The sequence below is a fragment of the Rissa tridactyla genome, chromosome 4, assembly GCF_028500815.1.
Source record: "Rissa tridactyla isolate bRisTri1 chromosome 4, bRisTri1.patW.cur.20221130, whole genome shotgun sequence".
NCBI classification, from domain to species: Eukaryota; Metazoa; Chordata; class Aves; order Charadriiformes; family Laridae; genus Rissa; species Rissa tridactyla.
The window spans coordinates 3,479,692-3,501,657 of record NC_071469.1 but is presented as its reverse complement, the minus strand read 5'-3'; the positions used below and the strand labels follow the sequence as shown (position 1 = coordinate 3,501,657).

Sequence of the window (21,966 nt, the reverse complement as noted above, 5' to 3'; positions counted from 1 at the left end):
TAACAGCCTACGTCTAGGATCACAACAGTACTTACCAATAAACAGAAAAAACTGAAGGATTACATTTCTATTCCAATTTTGCCTTGTACCTCTCTCCTCTGACTTTATCTAAGCTTTTCTTCCTGCAGCACTAATCAGCGCACTTCTCTGCAATTTGCCCTTCTGTTTTCTGGGGCAAGCACTTAGCAACTATCACCATTCTTTCTGCTACATTTTAAACATCATCTGGTTCTTAAAAATAAATAAATCCTGGCATTGTTTCTTCTCGCAGTCTTTTGTTCTCTGCATGTAACTGCATCTTGTCTTTGGATGACAAAATCTTAGCAAGATAGATTTGTTATTTGTGAAAGTGCCTTGGACGTTTCTGTGTGTACATATATATACACCTGTATGTATAAATCTATCTATATATATTCCTATATATATATTTTATATATATCTTTTATATATATATAAATATTATATACATGTATTTCCTCTCAACCAGTGGCCTACTAAGGCCTCAAAGTCTTCAAAGTCTTATGTTAGACCAAACCACAGCATAGGTTTTATCCTGACAAATGAAAGGAAAAGGATAATCTATGGTTAAATCTATAGGGATTTACAGTGAGGAATATAACTGTTTCTTTTCAAGTGTTAACTAACAAATGCTAATATAACATAAAAAATAGTTTTCTAACTTCTCTGAGGGACAAAACATTTAGAATGGGAAGAGCAGCTGCAATTCAAAAATTTTTCGTAAGTTTTTCTTTAGAAATCTTTTATCATGGAGTTTAATTCTAATGGCAAATTAATAACATCATGAAGACTCCCCTCCTTCCTCTTGCTTCCTCATTCCGATTTGTTAAATTTGTTAAATTTGAATAGCAAAGGAGTGGCTTGCAATCCTACATTTATGGGGTCAGCTACATGTTTGAAGCACACAGACATACTAAAAAGGTAGAAGGGTATCTGAAGGTGACGAACTCAGGTGGAAATGTTAATACTATAGACATTTATCTAGTTAGGTGATATGCGTCTTTCCCCACTGCAGCTTTGCTGTCTACGTTCCATCAGGTAAACTGCACTCATACCACAAAAGCATCGTGGAAAGGATTAATCGTTTTTAAGTGCCTTATAATTGCCACCAGCTTATTACTGCAAAGCAGAAGGTGCTTGCGAGCTCCTGCTCTTCAATAATTGCTGTGTTATCAGACAACTGACTCAGGCTGTAGTTCTCTGCAGTATCAACTGATGGGACTCCTGTCCTTTCCATTAATCCCTGATCATTTTTCCAAGTGAATCTGCTTACGGAACAGCCTTAAAAACTTTTTTTTTTTTTTAAAGCACAATGTTTTTTTCCCTTTCAGTCCAAAGTGCAGCCACACCAAGCTTTTTGCCAGTACAACTGCAGAGCAGAAATAGGGAGAGGCATAAAAAATGGTAAAAAAATAATTTAGATGACAAAGAAAACACTGTTGCACAAGATTTGCACCTGAAAAGGATGTGATTATGCAGACAATATTGTACAAGATGGATATATTACTATAAACTTTTCAGTTCACTTAGCAACTGATAAAGTGATGTCTCTGTCTTTTACGTAGCCAGGTAAAAGCATCTGTAAGCATGTCTGCACTAACTTGAATTTAATTTAAAACCTCACAGGCATTTTGGGTTATTCTTGTGCTTAGGTACTTTCCAACTGACAACTTCCCAAGTGCAGATGTGCTAAAAGCCTGAAACCCCTTCCTTTCCCTTCCTTCCTGCAGATACTTTGGCAAAGACAGACTCACGGCACGTATCATTTCTCAACACATCTTCCTCCTTCCACTGCCAAGACTTTCCCAAGCCCTGTCCGTTATTGATGTTGCTGGTATCTGACTGGATTGGTTTTGCCAACCCATTTTTCTTTTGACCATGCTTAGCTTTCATGGCACGCATGAACATCTCCAGCACATACTGGAACACCAAAACTCTCAATCTTTCATTACCATGTGGTTGCAAAGACTTCCACTCTTGTTACCTAACTTCAGTTTCCCATCTCCTGCAGTGGATTATGGCACACAAATGTGTCCAACAGAGCAGGAGCACTTTTCTTAACTCATACCATCCAACACTTTAACTATTCAGCCAAAAGATAATGTTAGAGCTTCTGGAGGTTTCCTGTTAACCTTTACTCCACAAACTGCAATTTTTTAAATGTAAGGAATTTTTAGATAAATGAGACAAGGATACATTATATTTAATTTCCTTAAAATACTAATATGTTGTATGGCGAGTTAAATATAATTCCTTTTATTATTTCCAGGACAGCAGCCAAAATATGTAACTATTTTAAATGTCTCTCTGGATAACATTAAAGTAGTGCTCGATACGTGTATAACATATCTATAGGCATGAAATAAAGACTCTATAGCTTCCTGTGATTTCTGTATAATTACAGTTGAACTTTTGGCTTCAAAAAACCCCCACAATAATACCCTGAAGCCCTTTTTGCTTGTAAAACATCCACAAAATTACCTTGACTTTTGCAGCCATTTTTGATACTTGTGAATTGTAGCCTGAATTGAGGGTTAAGAAAGTCGCTGGGCATCGTTCCCTTCAAATCATAACCAAATTCCCAAACGCAGTTCCAAACACAAACGTGCTTTTATAAAAAATGTAGCCAAGCTCCATTACCATTTAAAATTCAATATATTTTGTGAGTTCAGAATTAGAAACATTTACTCAGGTTTGCCTGTTTTACCTGAAGACAAATAACCTATTCCCAACTTGAAAAATAAGACATCGATATGGATGTGATGTTCTTTCACTTTTAGCTAAATAGATGCACTCTGGGATATTGACAGTCTGAGTAAGCACAGCCCTGGCACAGCCAGTTTCCAAGCCCGATGCTGGAGGAATAACCCAGAAAATCTGCTGCAACCGGGCTGACCGGTCCCTCCTGCCTCTGCCCTGCAGGCACAAAACGGACAGTGGCAGATCTCTAAGAAAAAGACATCTGGAGACAGAAAGCAACAGGAAAGGGGGGAAGGAGAGTTTGTGAGGTCCCTAACAGGAAAACTTCTCTCTGCAGGCTCTGTGCCCCAGGACAAATCCAGGCTGGGTGGAGAATGGATTAAGAGCAGCCCTGAGGACAGGGGCTCAGGGGTGCTGGTTGAGAAGCTCAACGTGAGCCGGCGATGTGCGCTCCCAGCTCAGAAACCCCCCGCAGCCTGGGCTGCATCCCCAGCAGCGTGGGCAGCAGGGCGAGGGGGGGATTCTGCCCCTCTGCTCCGCTCTGGGAGACCCCCCTGCAGTGCTGCCTCCAGCGCTGGGGCACCAACAGCAGAAGGACACGGAGCTGTTGGAGGCCAGAGGAGGCCCCGGAGATGCTGGGAGGGCTGGAGCCCCTCTGCTGGGAGGACAGGCTGAGAGAGCTGGGGGCATTCAGCCTGGAGAAGAGAAGGCTCCGGGGAGACCTTGGAGCCCCTTCCAGTCCCTCAAGGGGCTCCAGGAAAGCTGGGGAGGGACTCTGGAGCAGGGAGGGGAGCCGTGGGACAAGGGGTAACGATTTTAAACTGAAAAAGGGCAGATTTAGATTAGATATTAGAAAGAAATTTTTGGCTGTGAGGGGGGTGAGGCCCTGGCCCAGGCTGCCCAGAGAAGCTGTGGCTGCCCCATCCCTGGAGGGGTTCAAGGCCAGGTTGGATGGGGCTTGGAGCAACCTGGTCTGGTGGGAGGTGTCCCTGCCCAGGGCACGGGGGGTTGGAACTAGGTGATCTTTAAGGTCCCTTCCAACCTAAACCATCCCATGATTCTGTGATACTGAATGCCACCTGAGATACTGGTCAGGTTTGGGGCTTCCTACATCTGACTGAGGTGTAGGACTTCCTACATGAGACTGAACTGACTGGGCCTAAGATGACATGTCAGAGAGAAAATGATCTTCATTAAACACTTATCTCACTGGTCTGGGTTAACAGTTCACAAGGAAGGCGAGACCCTTTGATATCAATCTGATAATAGAATTAGCAGAGGTATCTAGCGAGGAGGTAATCCACTAACATGGTTCACACTGCAGAATAAAACCTGCAAGTGGCATGTAACGCACAATAACTGATCGGGTTTTCTAATGAATCAAAATAACACGCTTGTTTTCATGCTGCTTCTACTATGATCAGTTACTGTCATCAAGCAGCATATTATCAAGTCATTTTCTCCCCATCAGGCACTGGCGGATCTTTTAGCAAGCTGGAAAAAGCCCCTTTCCATTCTCTTTTGTTGCAGGCAGGTATGGAAGCAAAAAGCAGCGACATAATTTAAGAACAGAATATGGATTATCTAACAGCTGCTGCTATTTAGGTATCATTTTCCTGATCACCTCCAGCACCACCATTACTCTAAGTAGATGCTCTATCATCTTCCTTAAATTAATATGAATTTGATCTCAAATAAATGGGGAGTGTTTCAAAGAGTTTTCAGCCTCTGTTGTCAAGCCTTTTATCTGAACCATTAAAAATAAGAGGAGAAAAAACCCAAATGTGTCATTTAGTCCAGGAGAATACAGAAGAAAATGATGACTTCCCAACACGTTCAGAATATGCATGGATCTAAGGCTTGCCTTGCTTTATGTCAGCCATTTTAAGTAAATGGTTTTAAAAAGCGTTAGGTTATGCTAAATGAAACGAGTCAAATGAAATAGGGCACTTTATTTAATCCTGATGTATACCCAGGATGATTTTAACAGAAGTTGTATTCTGATATAAATAATATTTGCACAAGTGCATCAGAGAATCCTGATTAAACAGAATTTCAGAAAAAAAATGATGTAAAATAAAAATAAAAGCTAAAACCTATTGCTAGTATAATTTAAGATAAGACATTTATAGAAAGATCAAAGATCAACTATATTTGATCATAGCATCATAAGATATTAAGAAGTACCTCTAATCAAGAAAAAAAGGAACTATTAGTACAGGGAAGAGATGTCACTATCAAAATATATACTCTTTATGAAATTTGAAATGCTCCAAAATTCCAGAAGGTGAAAGCAAAGGATTTTGCCCACTAGCAATCAGTGAGATATGCCCAATTGGTTAAAACGCAAATAACTTGACCCCAGACTTTTATGGGTTGAAAAAAATACATGTCTAGTTTCCACAAGAACAAATAGGAATCTAAAAAATTAAGTATTATTTCTAGACTGTTAGCACGTTGCATAATAGGCCTGCTCAAATTCTGCCACAGGCTGAAGTGTCCTGTCTTAAACCAATAATTGGGCTTAAACTCCTCAGAAGGCTGTATCACTTTATAAATCATTCACTTTATACCTTTATCTTTTTCCCACTTCTAAAGTAATTTGTAACATCAGACATTGCTGGTATCTATATGTGCTCTCAGGCTTCAAAAGTTGCTTCTTAACGTCAGATGGACTGTGATTTTGAACAGAAAATGTGAACGCATCACTGGAAGTAAAAGGAAGATGCTATAATGGTAACTCCATTCTTTTCGAGACACTCTTCAGAGTTTGCATTTTTTTTATCCTATACGGTTTGAGAGACATCTTTTTGAGGAAAAAAATGCAGAAAGAATTAGAGAATGAAAAAATCTACACTTGCACGTCCGATTTCACACACCAGCAATCCCAGATGCGTTTGAAATGTTGAGTTTCCTAACATGTAAGTTTAATTCTATATTGCTGTGCAGTTTATTTTTAGTCTATTTCAATGCTTTAGAGAATTGTGTTGCTCCTTTTCATCTGATTAGAGTTATTCCTAAGTGGCTCTTAGCAAGCATGAAAATCAGAGTGAAAGGGATGAAGTGTATGTCAGCTGAAGAGTCCAGACAGTAAAATATTATGAATTAAAAATGAGTTATTCAGGGATAAAGATGCAGACAGGCTTACATCCTCTACAAGCTCTAGGCCTAGGCTTGTGTTTTATTTCTTTTGAATTATTTTTTCATGGTTTTGCTTTCTGCCGCTCTCAAAAACTGGATAAATTATGAAGTTACTATCATGGAATACTTTATTTTACTTTTTTTTGAAACCAAACTCATATCATTAGCAAAAGAAAACCACTGTAACTTGAGAGAGAGAAGCTGACCAGCAACATTAGTTGGCAGACTCAGTCTTCCAAAGCATTTCTTACAAATATTACTATTATAGTAAGAAACTTCTATTGCACCTTGGTCAGAAGACCAAGACCGAAAGAACGCAAGGTCTTCCAAGGCAGCCTTGCTCAGAGAGAACACGCGTTAGCAGGTTGTGTGGGAAGCGTATGACTCCATCCCATAGCCAGCTTCCAGACAAAAGCATCTCTCAAGTTACCTCTGCTTCCAAATTAGTGTTATTATTGAGCGATGATTCATTGACAAGTCTTTTCCCAAACTGCTGTTTACCATTGCTGAGAACACAAACGCTTTGCTCAGCAAAGCTAAAGCGCAGAAATTTGCTGAGGCTCATTCTTTAAATTTCCATGAGTTGAGACGAAGAGAGGAGTTGATTTACATCCTCAGCTACAGAGAGTTCTCAGAATTAGTTGACTATTACTGCACCGAGCTCCTATGTCAGCTGGGTTTTGGGGACTGGCTTGCCAGCACCTCAGATCTAATTCTTTGCATTGACTTCTTTGTTCCAGTATAAAGTATTTTTCCCGCTGTTGGATGGAAGGGAATGCAGTTTATGCAAATATATGGTATGTAGCACATTCCTGATCTTTCTAAGGCATGAACCAGAATACAGTGTCTTTGCAGATGATCACTGTGCTGAGTTTTGTCATCTATTCACTTTTTTTTTTTTTAAATTACAAATTTGTACATGGGAAACATATTTTGTGGCAGAAAATTACTTATCAAAAGATGAAACTTTTCAGAACCATGTGAGCCGTGTTGTTTGCTGTGCAAAACATAGAAGCAAGGCAGAAAAAAAAGAGTATTTCAGAGGTCAGCGCTTCGGACAATATCCTTCAAGGCAGGGGGACTTACTGAACAGTGTTTGACCTGTCAGTTCGAGCTCTGGGTACCAGTGTTTGAGCACTGGACAATGTTCATCGAACAGCCACGGGTAAACTTCAACAAATACATCTTTTGGGCTGCACGTCCCACATTTAGGACCCTGTTTGGGATTACAAACATACAATATTAATCTCTCGAGCTTTCTATCCGTTTTCAATGGCTGAATTTGTACCCGCATCACGTTTTACAACGAGAAGCCTCACTTACACGTGAGGAAATCCTGCACTTTCAATTTTTTTTTTTTAATTTGGTTTATATTCTGCCATATTAAGTCCAGCCATTGCCTGCACTATTGAGCCAGAACACGTTTCCAAGCTATCGGACTTCTTAGCTCTTTACACAACTGACAGGAGAATGGTTATGATTAACTTTCCTAACAAAAATGTCTTTCCCTTCTTAGATATATGAATTATTTCTATACTGCATGCATTTAGCGCCTCCGGCTGCAGTAATGTTTTGTCCTTAACTGCTCCTGTTCATGCCAGTTTGTCACAGATATGCAGGTACCTTCTATTCAAGGTGAAATCATGTGGAAGGAGCATTTATCGAAACTTATCAAAAACCTCGGGGTGCTCATATGGTCAGATAGCATCTCTTATTTGCAGGCCCTTCTGTCTCATTGAAACGCTCTTCCTTCCACTGCTTTTCAAAGTTATTTAGTTTACAGACTTTTTCAGAGTTCTAATAATCTCTAAAATGTTTCCATCTAGTCTTACAGTTCTCTTTCCAGCTAAATAACTACCAAGAACTGATCGTAACAAAACAGGATATAAGTTGTTTAAAACCGATTTTGTTAATTTGGATCATTTATAAAAGGTGGGTAATTAAGGGAAGAGGTGGAATGAAAAGATTTTTTTGTTTTCTGTTTTTATTTCTTCCAGTGCTGACCTTTAAATGCATAATTATATGTGATTAGGGAGTGCTTTTACAGCTGATTGTGTTCTGTCTATCTATTATGTCCAAACAGCAAATTTGGTAAACCAAAACTCCTGTCCTTCTTCTAGAAGGACCAGAGCTACAACTCACAAATTCCAGTTTTACATGAGCTCAGGAACTAACACCTGGATGGAAACTGAGCAAAGCCTCATCAGAGACTTCAAAGACATCTTAAACTGTCCATCTATGTAAATTTTTTCTATTCAGGAAAGAAATCCATATATGTGAACATGTGCTCCATCACGTCCTCTGGGCTTGATGATCTGGGGGCTTCCAGGCCCAGCACATGACAGTTCTGTTCCACACTGGGACGCAATGGGGTGCACACAGACACAGACCAAATTTCTGGGGTGTGCTTCAGTGTTCACCTGCCTCCTGGAGTACACCCAGTAATGACACTGCTTTGTAATACACCTACCACACCACCCACCACCCTGAGATACTTAAAGCAATAAAAAAAAGAATGCCAAAATTTAATTTTCCAGCAGCCATCTTTCTCAGGAAAGGTTAAACAGAACATGTTTGAAATTATCTGTAAGGTACGTAAGAGCATAAGCTGGGGAAATACAGTTTCTTGAACTTCAGGCAGCCTGCGTATGTCCACGCAGGACACAGTCAAGGCTGCAACTTGTGCTCTGGCGTGTAACCATCCATCCCTGCTCCACTGTTGGTGCGTCCCTGGCACAACTTCCCCTTATGCCAACTATTATTCTTCCAAACAGTACCCAGATACATTTCAGTGGACAAAAACTGGTGGTGACAGTTCTGAAAGGCAGCACGGAGAAAGCAACCTTGATGTGGCAGGCAAAGGGAAGAAAACTTTCAGGTACAGTATGTGCCAAGCCACTTGTAGATGTAGATACAGTATGTGCCAAGCCACCTACCCGCACAGACGACAGAGCATCTACAAACTACTCGTGCAGATGTAGCTCCTCCGTTCACAGTAAGGCAAATTTTCTTTTTTGCAAGAAGGCAAATCCACTTTCTAGCAGCCTGGCTGACTAGATTGTCTGGGAAGGCGATGTGCTAATTATAAAAAGGGATGTTGGAAATGAGAAACCAAGCTGGTTTTCCTGAACGCACAAGGTGTTAAAAACTAAGAATGTGGAATAAAGAAGATTCTCTACTTCTGAAAGAGCAGCGTGTGTAGCAAAGCATTCATTTTATTAACGCAACTTTGACTTGTTTGGTAACTTCTGAAATTCAGAGGGACTGTTGGATAAGGAATGCTGCAATTTCTGCTTATAACATCTGTGTATGATTACACAGGTAAAAAGAAAGGGGCAAGGGACTATACTGTACTGGATAATCTGTCATTGCATTTTCAAATCCCTGGAAACTCAGGAATAAGCTATACTGAATGTTTAATTGCAGACATCCTGAAAGCGAAATCCCGGTTTAGATGCTAGGTAGCATCTGCTCAGAGCACCAGTGACACTAGAGGTCAGCATGGGCGCATCTACATTAGCATTTTATTCCGGGCCAGGAATGTGCTTTGCAAGTGCTGCCTCCTCTGCTGCAGCCCACAGGACTGAGCAGACCTCAAACTGGATTCTTTCGTGGAAAAATGAGCTCTTGAACAAATGCTAATGGTCGTTCAAGCCACCTGTCCGGATTAGATCTAGTCTGAAATAAACTCTCAGGGCTTGTATGGCAACTGCAGCTACTAATAAGGTGTACCCCAAGGCCACAGGATAGAAAAATGCATGGAGGATGCTACTGAATTAAAATTCACCCCAAAGATGATATTAAAGATGAGCACGGAATGCAAGGAAAGCCACACTGAAGAGGCCAAGAGTTAAAAGACACCAAAAGACATGCTGAGTCTGCCTTCATTTCAGCATCATTTATAAAATCTAAGAGTTCTTCAGGCATATTAGGGAGGAAGGAATAATAAACAATAAAGACAGAATATAGTTAAGGATAATTTCTAGCTCGAAAATTAAATGAATACTTCACCTCAGTTATGAGCAATCAGAAAATCTATATATCTGAATTCTGAAGGACATGGAGTATAAAATCACAAGTCTAATAGAAAGCATTTTTGTAGCAAATCATAGATCTCTCAAGTTGCAGTAATACCCTGTGATGGAGGAAAAGCAAAAGGAAATATCTAAACTTCATTTAGAGAGAAAGAAAACTGTATCTTTCATTGGTGGGCCCGCTGAAAGGAGGGTGGAGAGAGGTGGGGGTTGGCCTCTTCTCCCAGGTGAATAATGACAGGACCAGAGGAAATGGTCTGAAGCTGCGGCAGGGGAGGTTTAGGTTAGATATTAGGAGGAATTACTTTACTGAAAGAGTGGTCAGGCACTGGGACAGCCTGCCCAGGGAGGGGGTTGAGTCACCATCCCTAGAGGTGTTTAAGGAACGTCTAGATGTGGCACTTCAGGGCATGCTCTAGTGGCAGAGATCGTAGGTTGTTTGGTTGGACTCGATGATCTCAAAGGTCCCTTCCAACCATGAAGATTCTATGATTTTATGGGCGAGAGATTCTTCCCATTTTCCATTGGAAGGTACTAGGTAGGAATTCTTACTATTTTAAGAAGGATAATGAATTCTAAGGGGAGAACAAACTGGTAAAATGAAAAGTCTTGCCCTTTTATTTTTTTACAGGTAGAAAAATTAGACAAAGCTTTGTCACACAGTGTGTTCTCAGTGGATGGAAACTGCTGCTGCCAGAGATCCAAGATGACCTGTGATCCTCTGCAGCACCAACGGCACGTAGCTAATAAATCCTGTTAAGATGCCTGCTAACCCCAGGTAGTGCCTCACATTTGCATAGATTTCAGTGAACTTGGATCTTACACGAATCAAGCTTCTCCCGCACAGAACTTTCTTCCATTCACCCAGAACACGTTAGCAAAAAAGCAGTGTATTTTCACATATTTAGGAATACAAAGACATTTAAGGTTCATTACTGAATAACAGAGGAAAACTGTCAATGAGAAAGAAGAAATATGTAACATTCGTGTTCTGTGTTTGTACAGGGAAAAACCAAGAGGTTGTATCAATCTCACCTGAAGGAATACTTTCATTCTAAGAATAATTCTGGAGAATGTTAAAAACTGGCTACTAAAGGCGACACTTTTTAAAATGAGATGGTACAATGGTTTTGTGTCCAAGAATTTTTTAAAAGCAGGCAAAAGACCTTAGCAGACCTCTGATAATGATTTCCTTTGTCATTGTTCTTTTTTCATTAGATCTCAAAATGCCAAGGAAACTTCTTAAGAGTGAAAGGCAGCGGGTCCTGTGCCAGTGCTGTTAAAGGGCAAATGAGACAACCTGGATAATTAAAAGCCTGTAAGCCTGGCATCAATCCTAGCAAAATAATGGAATAATTCCTACAAGTCTCAATTAATGAAGGATTAAAGAAGGGATATAGAATTAATGCCAGTTAACATGATTTTTTTTTGGAAAACAGAAGTTGCCAAGCTAGCATGGTATCTTTGAAGAGACCACGGGAACCAGGTGCTGTTCTGAACTGCCTATTCCAGAGAACAGTCGGGATGGCAATGAAGTTCCCAGAAAATGGATCTTGTCTTAGAAGTGAGATTATACATCAGCATGACACAAAACACCTGCCCGCCAGATTTACTGGGCACGTAGTGTTTAATTGTGGTTTGTTTTTTCCAAGAACTATTCCTCTTTCTTTCATTCATGGCACGCAAATGACAAGCTACTATTAAACACAATTATTCAAACTTAATAGCAAACGGAAGCTGTTTGAAGAAATGTTCCTAAATCTCATTTATAGGAAAGAACCGTTACTGTGGTGCTGGTGTGGAAAAGGCTGAGTTTGAGATTCATTTCCTACACATTAAGATGATCTACTTTCCAAATCATTATCATAAGAAGTTCTTTGCTTTGCAAAGTCCGCGATGCAAATTCTTGCAACTCGCACAAGTTTGTGATGTTTCTCAGCTGATGTTCCTTCAGCGATCCCAGCAGACCTAATTTAATTTCTAATCATTTCACCACGCTTAATGCATTTTTCTAAATTACTTTTGCATTCATACTCAGAGGGAGCACTGGCTGGTTTTTTTTTGCTTATAAAGCTCTCCTCTCTCATTTCCATTGTTTCCTCTGCAAAGGGAGGGAAGTTAACTGCAAAGAGCGATTCAGTGATCGGCTGCTTTCAGTCCATACCGTATTTCTATAATAATACGGCACATACTGTGGATTTCATGTATTTCGTACTCACAGCTCCATCGCATTCCACAGAGAAGCACCGTACCTCCTTTGTGCCTTCTGGGCACAGCACATTTTTCAAGACAGCCCAGCAAAACATGTGAGCGCACAAGTCCAAAGGTATAGAAAATGTGCCCATTTTGTCCTTATTTAATTATATCGTCATCTTTTTTAGAGTAGAAGAATGGTACATTCAAAGTCTTTAGCTATGTTAACATTGTTATTCACACTACTCTATAAACAAATAGGAAAACAATCGGAAAGACAATAGTATGTAATAGGTGAAATTACAGTAAATGCTCTGGTGTTTTGCCAGACACATAACAAAAGTTTTCATAATTTCATGCCAGACAAATTGTAAGATGTTTCTGTTTATATTCTTTTAACATTTCCAGCTTTGGTAATCCTTTTGCTGTTCTTGTAACAATTTTTTTTTTCCTTAATTTTCATTTTCCTTTGAATGATCAAAGAAATTTTTGCTCGAAAACAATCTTGTCATATATTAAAGCAATCGTGTCATATACTGAATTTACCTCCTATGGTATTTCTCGATAAGATCTCTAAGGATCTGCGACAAACTGGTTTGGTTACTTTTTCTTCAAAACCCCTAAAGGAGATGCAAAACTCCCTTCGTTATTTTAGAACTTCACTTAATGCCCCCCCCAAGAATTTTCTTCAGATTTGGTGATAAATGCACGATTCACATTTAATGCAGAGCTGCCATGACAGACTCAAGAAAGGTGTTTGTGATGACTTATAAAGCCTCCATCTTTCTGAAGTCTTTCCATCGAGTGCTCACAAGGTTTTATTGAAGGATCTTCAGAACAGCTGACAGGCGGCTCTTCACCAGCTCATGCTGCACACTGACTGCATTCATTTGTCTTCCACAATGTTTCCCAACGAATGAAATTCCACTAGAATTGCAACTTGTTATCCTCTCTGTACATCTAGTATTTGAGAACTGCACGGCTTCTGGATTTGCCAAATCCAACTTTCCTCTGGTTCAATACTCCTCCTCCTTTAAATTCTGATTCGCTCTTAAGCCCTTTGAAGAGTTATCCAACCATCCTCTCTCTGTTCTCGGAACCTAAATCCATTCTCTCCAAATATTAGATCTGGTTTTGCCTCCTTCTCTTTTTCTCTCTCAAAAGGGAAATAGAAAAGGAAGCGTAACCTGTTCACACAGTGTTTAGTTGTCTAGAGCAGTGTCCCTGATGCCTCATTCCCTTATTCTTTTGAAGTTTTCATATTACAAAAGCTAACCTTTCGCCTCCTCTTCGGCTCATCCCCTGAACTCTATTTCATCTTGCCACAGCTCCCATTATAATGGATGAAATTAAAATACTTATCAAATATTATAATTTTTTCCAAATCCTTACTACTCTGGCACTATTATCTTGTCCAGTGCGTTCTATTCCGTTCTATCATATCCATACAGTAGGCATAAAGGAAAAAGCAAAGTATACCTGCGCAATTTATAGTGACATACATAAAAGAATAATGTTTTTTGAATGAATGATCCGATGCATAAATTTTAGCATATTGTCTGTGCAATGCCAAAAGTTCTTAATCAATACATCACAGATCCAAACCACATCAATAGTTAATTTAAAACAGCATAAACTCCTGGAGAACATTAATTATATTCTCATTTATAATGAGCTTTTAATTAGAGAGGATGTCCTCCTATCTTAATTGGTAAAAGCAGAGAAATTATGAGATGGTAAGTAATTCTTAAAATAACATGCTTCAACGTACGTTTCTTTTTCTTTTATTATACCAGGACTGTAAAGGCTCCTTGCCTAAAGTCACTTGTGTTTCGCTTACTTACAAGTGTGTGATAAAGGCGGATTCTATTTCCTTTGTCACCAGTAAGGACGTATAGGGGACATCCCACTAATGGACACCGCCTCTAAAATTTAGTACAAGGTCAACAGCGGGAACCCTATTGCTATGAACAAGATCTAAATACATTGTCTGACTACCTCAGATTGGGAGATGACTGATCAGTTTTTCTTCCATTATTTAATTGTCTCATTAGCCGTTTTCCCATACTATAAGAAAATAAAACAAAATGTCTGCGTACAGTTCTGTGTAAAAGCTTTCACAGCACTTCACAGCACAGTCCCTCATGAGAAAGGCCGTTTGCTTGGACAGCATCCAGTAAAATCCCATCAATAAACCCATCTTTATTTTTTAATTCCGCAGCTCAGCATTATTTAATTCTCCAGTTTATAGCGTGGCACAAATGCCCTGCTGTATAACGCATTACTGTTTGGGCTGCCTCTCTGCTCGGACAGCCACACGGCATTTGTCATCGTTAGGAGTCAACAGGAACTTGATGTGATTACCTGGTTTGCTTTCATTTGGTTTACACTGAACTTCTTCAACGCATTCTGCTGGAAACCATCCGATATGTCCCCGGGTGCTGCCTTCCCAGAATCCACCTTCGCCGATGCTTAAAACTAAATAGAGAGAGACAGAGGAAGCGTTAGAGTTTTTTCTCTTCTCCTGGAAACCCCAAGATTAGTTACATAATACGTTCAGTAATAATTTAATACTGTGTTGGTAAAAGCAAACATTGTACAAGAACTCAAATGCTGGTACCCAAAACGTGGGCACAGAGTAACCTTTACATGCGACCCTCCCCGATCAGCCTTTGGAACCTCTTCCCAAATTTATTTGTGTCACAAGTTTCCTTGGCCCTCACATAATTCTTTCCATTTTCCGTTTTCTCATCACTGCTTTTATCAGACACAAATGCATTGTCATTCTCAGACCAAAAAAATTTGTCTTGTCTGTTCAAATTAAGCTGACGTGCTCAACCCATTGTCAAACTGAACCCACAACGAAATTGCATTTTAATAATACATATTTTGATATCTCATATATTTTCTACTTCCCAAGGAAACGTGCTATTTTATTTAGTGGGTAGCTCCAGAGATTTGTAATGTAGGTCGAGTAATAAGATTTAATGGTTTGAGTACCCAGCAAACACTTGAATATCCCATAGGTGCGATGCACAATGTAGATGCTTCTGAAACATTTCAGTGATTTTTCTCGGTAGAAGACAACAACAACAGGGAGAAGAATGATTACCAATAGGAGAAAAATCTTCTTCCTGTTCTAATTATCTTGATGTTAATCTTAGGACTCAACAAGGACTGTGAGAAAAGGCTGCAGAACAACAATGTTATGTTTTTACCAGTAAACAAGTGGAGTTGAATTACAACAATGAAAGGATCCTAAATACTTGCGAGTATTATGTTTAAATTAACTTTATAGAAGTTCCTACAAATCACTGTATGTTTAATGTATATTAAAAGAACAGGAATGTACTATTAAAAACATACATTAATATTGGAGCAAAGGTGATATTATAGATTAACAAACACACGGTTAGCTCTTCTAAATAGGTTGATTGGGAAGGTAGCCCAGTCGTACCACACAGGTCCTCAGAGGACGTCTGTACAAAACACGATGTTGGGTGGAGAGGTCCCTGAGCCACCAAAAACCAGCCTGCGGAAGTCGAAGCAGCAGAGCTCCTTAGCGGAGCGCTAGCTGGGCCGGCCAAGCTAACTGGCCCTGCTGAAAATCAAGGCTAATTAGCCCAAAGCACATCTCCTTGCTAACATACGCATACGGTTTTCAAGACCTAGGATAATCTCTCTGCAGGGTATTTCAGTATGGCAGGGATATTAACTTGCTCAGAGCTCCTTTGATGATTTCCAACACAAGCGCTCTTTGCGCTGTTAAAACATCCCTTATCAGGCTTTAAAATCATAGTTCCTGAGCCTGACTGCAACTGAATTCTGTATCAGTCGAACTGCTGAGACTCAATGCATTGAATTTGAACTTGATTTGCTCGTCTATAGAGTAAGATGAAAATCAAATCAATGATAGGCTAAAAAAAAAAATAAATCTTGTTAATTCTAAGGAGGTGGTAAGGAGTCTGGTTTGACACACCGAGATCTGTGAAACTGCATTTGAAATTAAATGTTTACCTAGTTTTTCATTAACGCAACCCTAAGCTATTTGTGGCATTACTTATGGAGCATGGATATCTATTAACATATCTATATATGCCTAATATCTATTTGACAGAAAAACGCTTTTAAATGTGTCAGTTTTAACTCTTTTAATGTAGTAAATTCAGAGACAGATTTCATGAACTGCATATTTACACACCACTGTCAATAAGAAATACATATTAAGCCCCAGGAAATAGATCCATTAAGGCAAAATCCTCCACCTGGATGGGTCCCAAATGCCCAATTTAGCAAGCACCTTTCTGGCATATATAGGGAAACCTATACCTACCTACCCAGGTAGTTATGGGATAACGGGGGAGGACACTGACCTTGGAAGACACCAACAACTCTACGGTGAGGCTTAAGCTGAGTAAAAAAATTTTAGCGTGCCTTTTCTTTTAGTTACCTAACACCTGTTAATATAACATAAGCAGAAAATATTTCATGTCTACATTTAAATGCAAGCAAAAATGAAAAAGTCAGATCTGCGCTTTAATTGTATTAATAAGATAAATATTACATAAACAAAAATAGTAATAAACATACGTTTGGGGCATAATTAATGAAAAATATGTTGATAAATTCCAGTTGATCCTGAAAATGTTTAAAACCTGTGCACATTCACACACAGTGTCAATGCGATAATTCAATGTTACATAAAATAGAAGCCTATTCACTCATCCAATAGATATTGGGTATTCGTCAGCTTCCACTATATTTTTAACAACGCAACCTGTGTTCACATAAGAGTAGAGTGCATTTCTTATATATGAGATAAGGAAGTAGGAAAAATTAATTAATAGCATATCTAGATATTATAATTATTGTAGGATCCTATTGCACATTGATTTAACTTCAAATCGTAAAAGTGAGCATAGGACTCCAGCCAAAAGGAATGTCAAAACGTGAGGCAGTGAAAAACTCCTATTTCAAGTAATTTGTTTTTTCTGAGGAGAGTTTTCAGCACTGAATCTCAGTCCTGATTTCACTCCACAAACTGGCACGACGGGGAGAACAAAAACTACTTAGAAATTGAGAAAGACTTCCCTACTTCGCTATTTTATTAATCTGTCACATCTGCTATTTTGACGCTCCAAATTACATGGATATTTCCATCTCCAAAAAGCATTTGCAGTGTAAGAAGGAAGTTGGGTATTTCACACCCTTAGAGTAATTTCATGTGTTTATGGTAGGAGCAGCTGATAAGTCATCCAAATCAAGATGGGAAAAGAGATTTGCTTTCTAAGTCTATCTGTGTGTGCACGGTAAAAAGCGATTACTACAGAGCAAAGCCAGTCCCGCTTCAGATCATTAGTACAGGAATTATTAAATATTAGAAATTACTAATAGCAAGAGTAAAGCAAAAATACACATAGACCTGCCTGAAGACACAACGTCTATGGAAAGGAGAATGCAGCCAGCCTTCACAATTCTGGTTCAAGCCTGCCTAGAGATTACACCTACAACGAAATCGACAGTACCTTCGGGCTTACAATTAAAGAAAAACATCATTATGGGTGCCAAGAAAGGCAGGGAAAGACGGATGGGACTGCAAGAGGCACGAAGATGACCCAAGAGGCAAAGGTGGGGTAGCCAGGGGTAGAGCTGACGTGCAGAGACAGAGACAAATACTTGGCGAGATGGAGGATAAGCACACGTGGCCTCATACTCAAAATGTAGAAGCTGAGATCTAGATGGTTCTGCACCACCAAAACACCTGAAATAATCTTTCTAACATATCTCAGGTGGCGCCATTAATAAGAAATTCTGCAGCAGGAGCCAAAGCCATAATAATCTACATATCCATAAAAACTGGCAACACATCACCTATTCCAACGTGGGTAACTGGGAACTTAGACGATAAATCAAAAAATACAATTGATCTTTTGTACCCATTAATGTTTTTTTAGAATAAGGCCTTAATTTCTGTCTTTTCCCTCTCACAATAGTGCTTAAGAGACACACCGTAATAGATAATTTGGTACCAGCAAGAGATTTTCCAATCAAAGTTTTCCCTTCTGAAGGACATAACAATGGTAAATCAAAGGATAACTTTCCCAAAATTAATAATTAAGCTTTATCATTTTGAGTTTTTTTTTTTTCCTTTTGCTTTTAGTAAAAACAAAAGATGTGGTTGCTATGGCAAGAGCAGGCCAGAGTCTCTTTACACACAACAGGAATTACAAAAAGACTCTGCTGTTATAAGAGTAAAATTAAGGTTCTAGTAACATCGTGAATCCTGGTAAGTCTCTTTCACAGCAGAAGTAGAGTTTAAAACAAGAATTACGTTCAATTATATGAACAAAACTGCAAATCAAAATTGGACAAATACCAAACAACTGAGTACCAGCAAAACATATATTGACAGGTGCCAACCTAGATCTTGTATTTTAATGTCTTTAAAGTATTATACTTGATATTAGGCAGCGTCTGCTTTGCCAAAATCCCGAGAAAAACACAAGAAAATTACATACAGTACCAATCGAGCACAGGATGTTTTGCCTCATGCAACTTCTCTAAGTTTATTGAAAATGTACGTATTTTAACTAATACTAATGTAAGATACTCATCTCAAACAGCTCAATTACTCAATACACTATCAAAAAATCACTTTAATCTAAGCAACAAAGAAGTTTTATTCTTCCACATTACAGCCCCCCTCATTATACCACAATCAAGAAATATACTCTATTTTTCCATCAAATGATGGTGCGTACTATTTCTAAATTCCTTGCGATGTTGACGTTTCAATGAGTGAATTATTCTAGGTATCCTTATTTCCAAAAACGTCAATGCAATTTACAGACAAATTCAGGCCATCGTCTTTACAGCTGCTACAGGATACATCTGAAATGTCTTTGTAATATCTAGAATCACTTTTTGGTCCTTGTATAAACTGCATTCTTCTTTCCTGGGAAAAGAAGTAATTATACTGATTGGGAATGACACATCATCTTCTGGAAAGAGAAGAACATTTCTACAACCAGGAGAAAAAGAAAATTTAACAGAATGGCAAGAAAATATAAAGTAAGGCTGAAAATCCATTGAAAAATCTCGCAGCTGAACTAGCCCATGCTGATACAAGAACTAAGAGAGCTAGAAGTAAAAGTTGTATCTGCTAATCAAGAGCAGCTGAAGATCTCAATAGTCTTAGTGAGATGTGGAATTATGTCACCTGAAAGCCCTCTAGACCACACAGTAGAAAGCAGAAAATTTCAGTATTTCATTCTTAACCTGAAAGGGATGGTGACAGTGTCCCTTCCATTCAAACTGCAGCATGAATACCTTATTTACCTTGATTCCACTGTTCTGTTATTGATAACAAATGCCATTTACCTAACGGAATACAAAGGGTTTTCACTTGAATTTTACCTAAGAAAGGTTCAGCGCAAATCTGAACTCTGGGTTTGTGTCCTGATCATAGAATCATTTAGGTTGGAAAAGACCCTTGGGATCATCGAGTCCAACCGTCAACCCCGCTCTACGAAGTTCCCCCTTACACCATATCCCCCAACACCACATCTAAACGAGTCTTAAACACCTCCAGGGATGGTGACTCCACCACCTCCCTGGGCAGCCTATTCCAGTGTCTGACCGCTCTTTCTGGGAAGAATTTTTTCCTAATGTATTTCCTAATGTAATGATGTAACAATCTTCTGGATTTGCTTTTTTAAAACAAAGTAGATTTTTGATTTCCAGTGAGTAGAGCCCTAACTTCTTTCTCTCAGAAACACTTAAGGTTATAACTTAGGCTTTTCTCCTGTAGAAATATCTGTTGCCTGATGTAAGTTTTCAGAATTATTTGCCTTTTGGAAGGAGAGCTTCCAAATGACAGATATTCTATGCAATGATAAAAACAATTTTGCTTAAAATGCCCCTAAAATGGTTACAACTTAAAAAAAAATGTATGTTCCTAACCTTCAGTTGTAATGGCAACTGATTTTCTAAGTATACGGACCATTGTAAAGAAAAAGTCAATGTTCGATCTATTTTTGCATGGAACCAGGAAAATCGAAAAGAACATGAAGAGACAAGTACTGTGCAGTGACCGTTCTCTGCATCTGAAGCGCAACTTGACTCAAACACACAACGCAAATGAAGGTCAGCACAAGTCACAACTTAATCGTGCTCTCCCTTAAAGAGAGATATTTTTCTTAAAATCCGGTTTGAGTTTCAATTTTACTCTATTTCTTTATCTCTCCCTACTTGCTCCTGATAGATATCCCTCCTGTGATTAATGTGGTTAATGATGAACAGGATGTGTCTGTTCTGCCTTATGGGCAGAGCGTTTCTGGCTTTCAAATACTTAATCAAGAGAGACTGACATAACTCGAGATCAGCGCAACAGGACTGGAACGGAAGTCATTGTCTATCGCCCTGATGACAACCACATTAAGGCCTCCAGCATGCAAACAAGTGACTGCGCCCCAGCTGCCACGTAGAAAATGTTCTTGTGCAGGCCACGTACAATCTGGAAGGAAAGCCTTCTGTATCTGCAGTTAATGATTTTGTATAATTGACCCGAGCAGTCACATTCCGCTGCGGCTCCACAGACATTTCTTTTAGTGGAGAAGCAAATTTCAGCGGTTCTTTCCCACCTTGGACTGTGGGACCTCACGGAGAAACCAAAATAGGGAAATAACATGGACAGCAAATATTCCTCACTTCTTACACTTACATTGAACTTCCAGTTTTGCCTCCAAAATAAAAGTGTGATCCAACAGTGGCTTCAAGGAGTTGACCTTTCTGTAATGCAATTGACTGCTGGTTAACCTGGAAAGCTACCTTACCTGCCTGTAATTCAGTATTTAATCATCTTACTTCTCCTCAGAGTCTAACTGCCATACCCTTAGTGCACATCTCCTGGTTGCGTCCCATCACATCTGCAAGCAGATGGTAAGACTAAGGAGCCTTAGCTTCAGCTTTTGGGTGCATGTCACAGCACCCAAACCACCCAACCACCATGGCCCCAGTCAATGACAGGCTAGATCTTGGATAAAAAACAGCTTTTTATCTTTTATCACCTCTACTTTCTACAGTGCAAACAAGCAATGTTTAGGAAAGGACCTTGGGATGAGAAGATGATGGTGACTATTAACAGAGCAACTACTCACTACGTCAAAATGTACAAATACAATAATCTGCACATAATCCTCTAAATCTAAGGAAATAGGGCTCAATTGAAATAAAACTGAATGAGCTGCGCTGTTCAAGATTTGGCCCTGTATTTTTTTTCTTTTTCTTTTTTAACCTTTGCCAACAACTTTCTATGAAGATCATCTTTTTTATTTGGGTGTCTCTCAAATAGCTTGGGGAAGGTGGAGGAGAGAGAAAAACAGCATAAGAAACCAATGTTCTGTGCTGATCTGAAGTTTGGACAGAAATTCAAATCCAGCGTTGGAAAAATCCATCTGTTTGTAACACTGATCGCCATCCCTGTCGAGGAAGGTGTGGACAGAATCAAGTTTGCTCTTCTCCACGACGCTCAAGCCAGAGGTCAGGGGAATGCAGAGCAGAGAGCATTAATCTGAGAAGATGCCCCAAACCAGATCTGGAGCCTGCACTACTGTGTTGGATTACACCACTCATAGCTCCTCTCAGGCTTCTGGTTCTCCCTGTCTCCTGAATATTTCAGGCCAGTTGCTGACTTCAGAAGGAAGGCTGGCTTTAAGTAATCCAGAGCTAAAATGACAGGTATCTGTGGATGGTCTTATTTCCTAATCACTTTCTTGCAGCCTTGACAGCGAAGCGAGCGGGAGCAAGGCCGTGTCTTTGTTACAACACTTCGATATATCAGTTTGAAGCACAACTCACTCCTGCTCTTCAGATGCGAGCA

The 21,966-nt window shown here is 39.4% G+C and overlaps 1 protein-coding gene across 2 annotated transcripts in view; it reads right to left on the bottom strand.

Moving 5' to 3' along the window:
- Positions 1 to 21,966, bottom strand: part of SHANK2 (SH3 and multiple ankyrin repeat domains 2) — a 407,070-nt gene that overhangs the window by 192,662 nt on the left and 192,442 nt on the right. For both annotated transcript variants that reach the window (XM_054200512.1, XM_054200513.1), the window contains one exon: positions 14,451 to 14,564. In XM_054200512.1, coding sequence (XP_054056487.1) covers positions 14,451 to 14,564 — 114 coding nt within the window. The remainder of the gene's footprint in view (positions 1 to 14,450; positions 14,565 to 21,966) is intronic.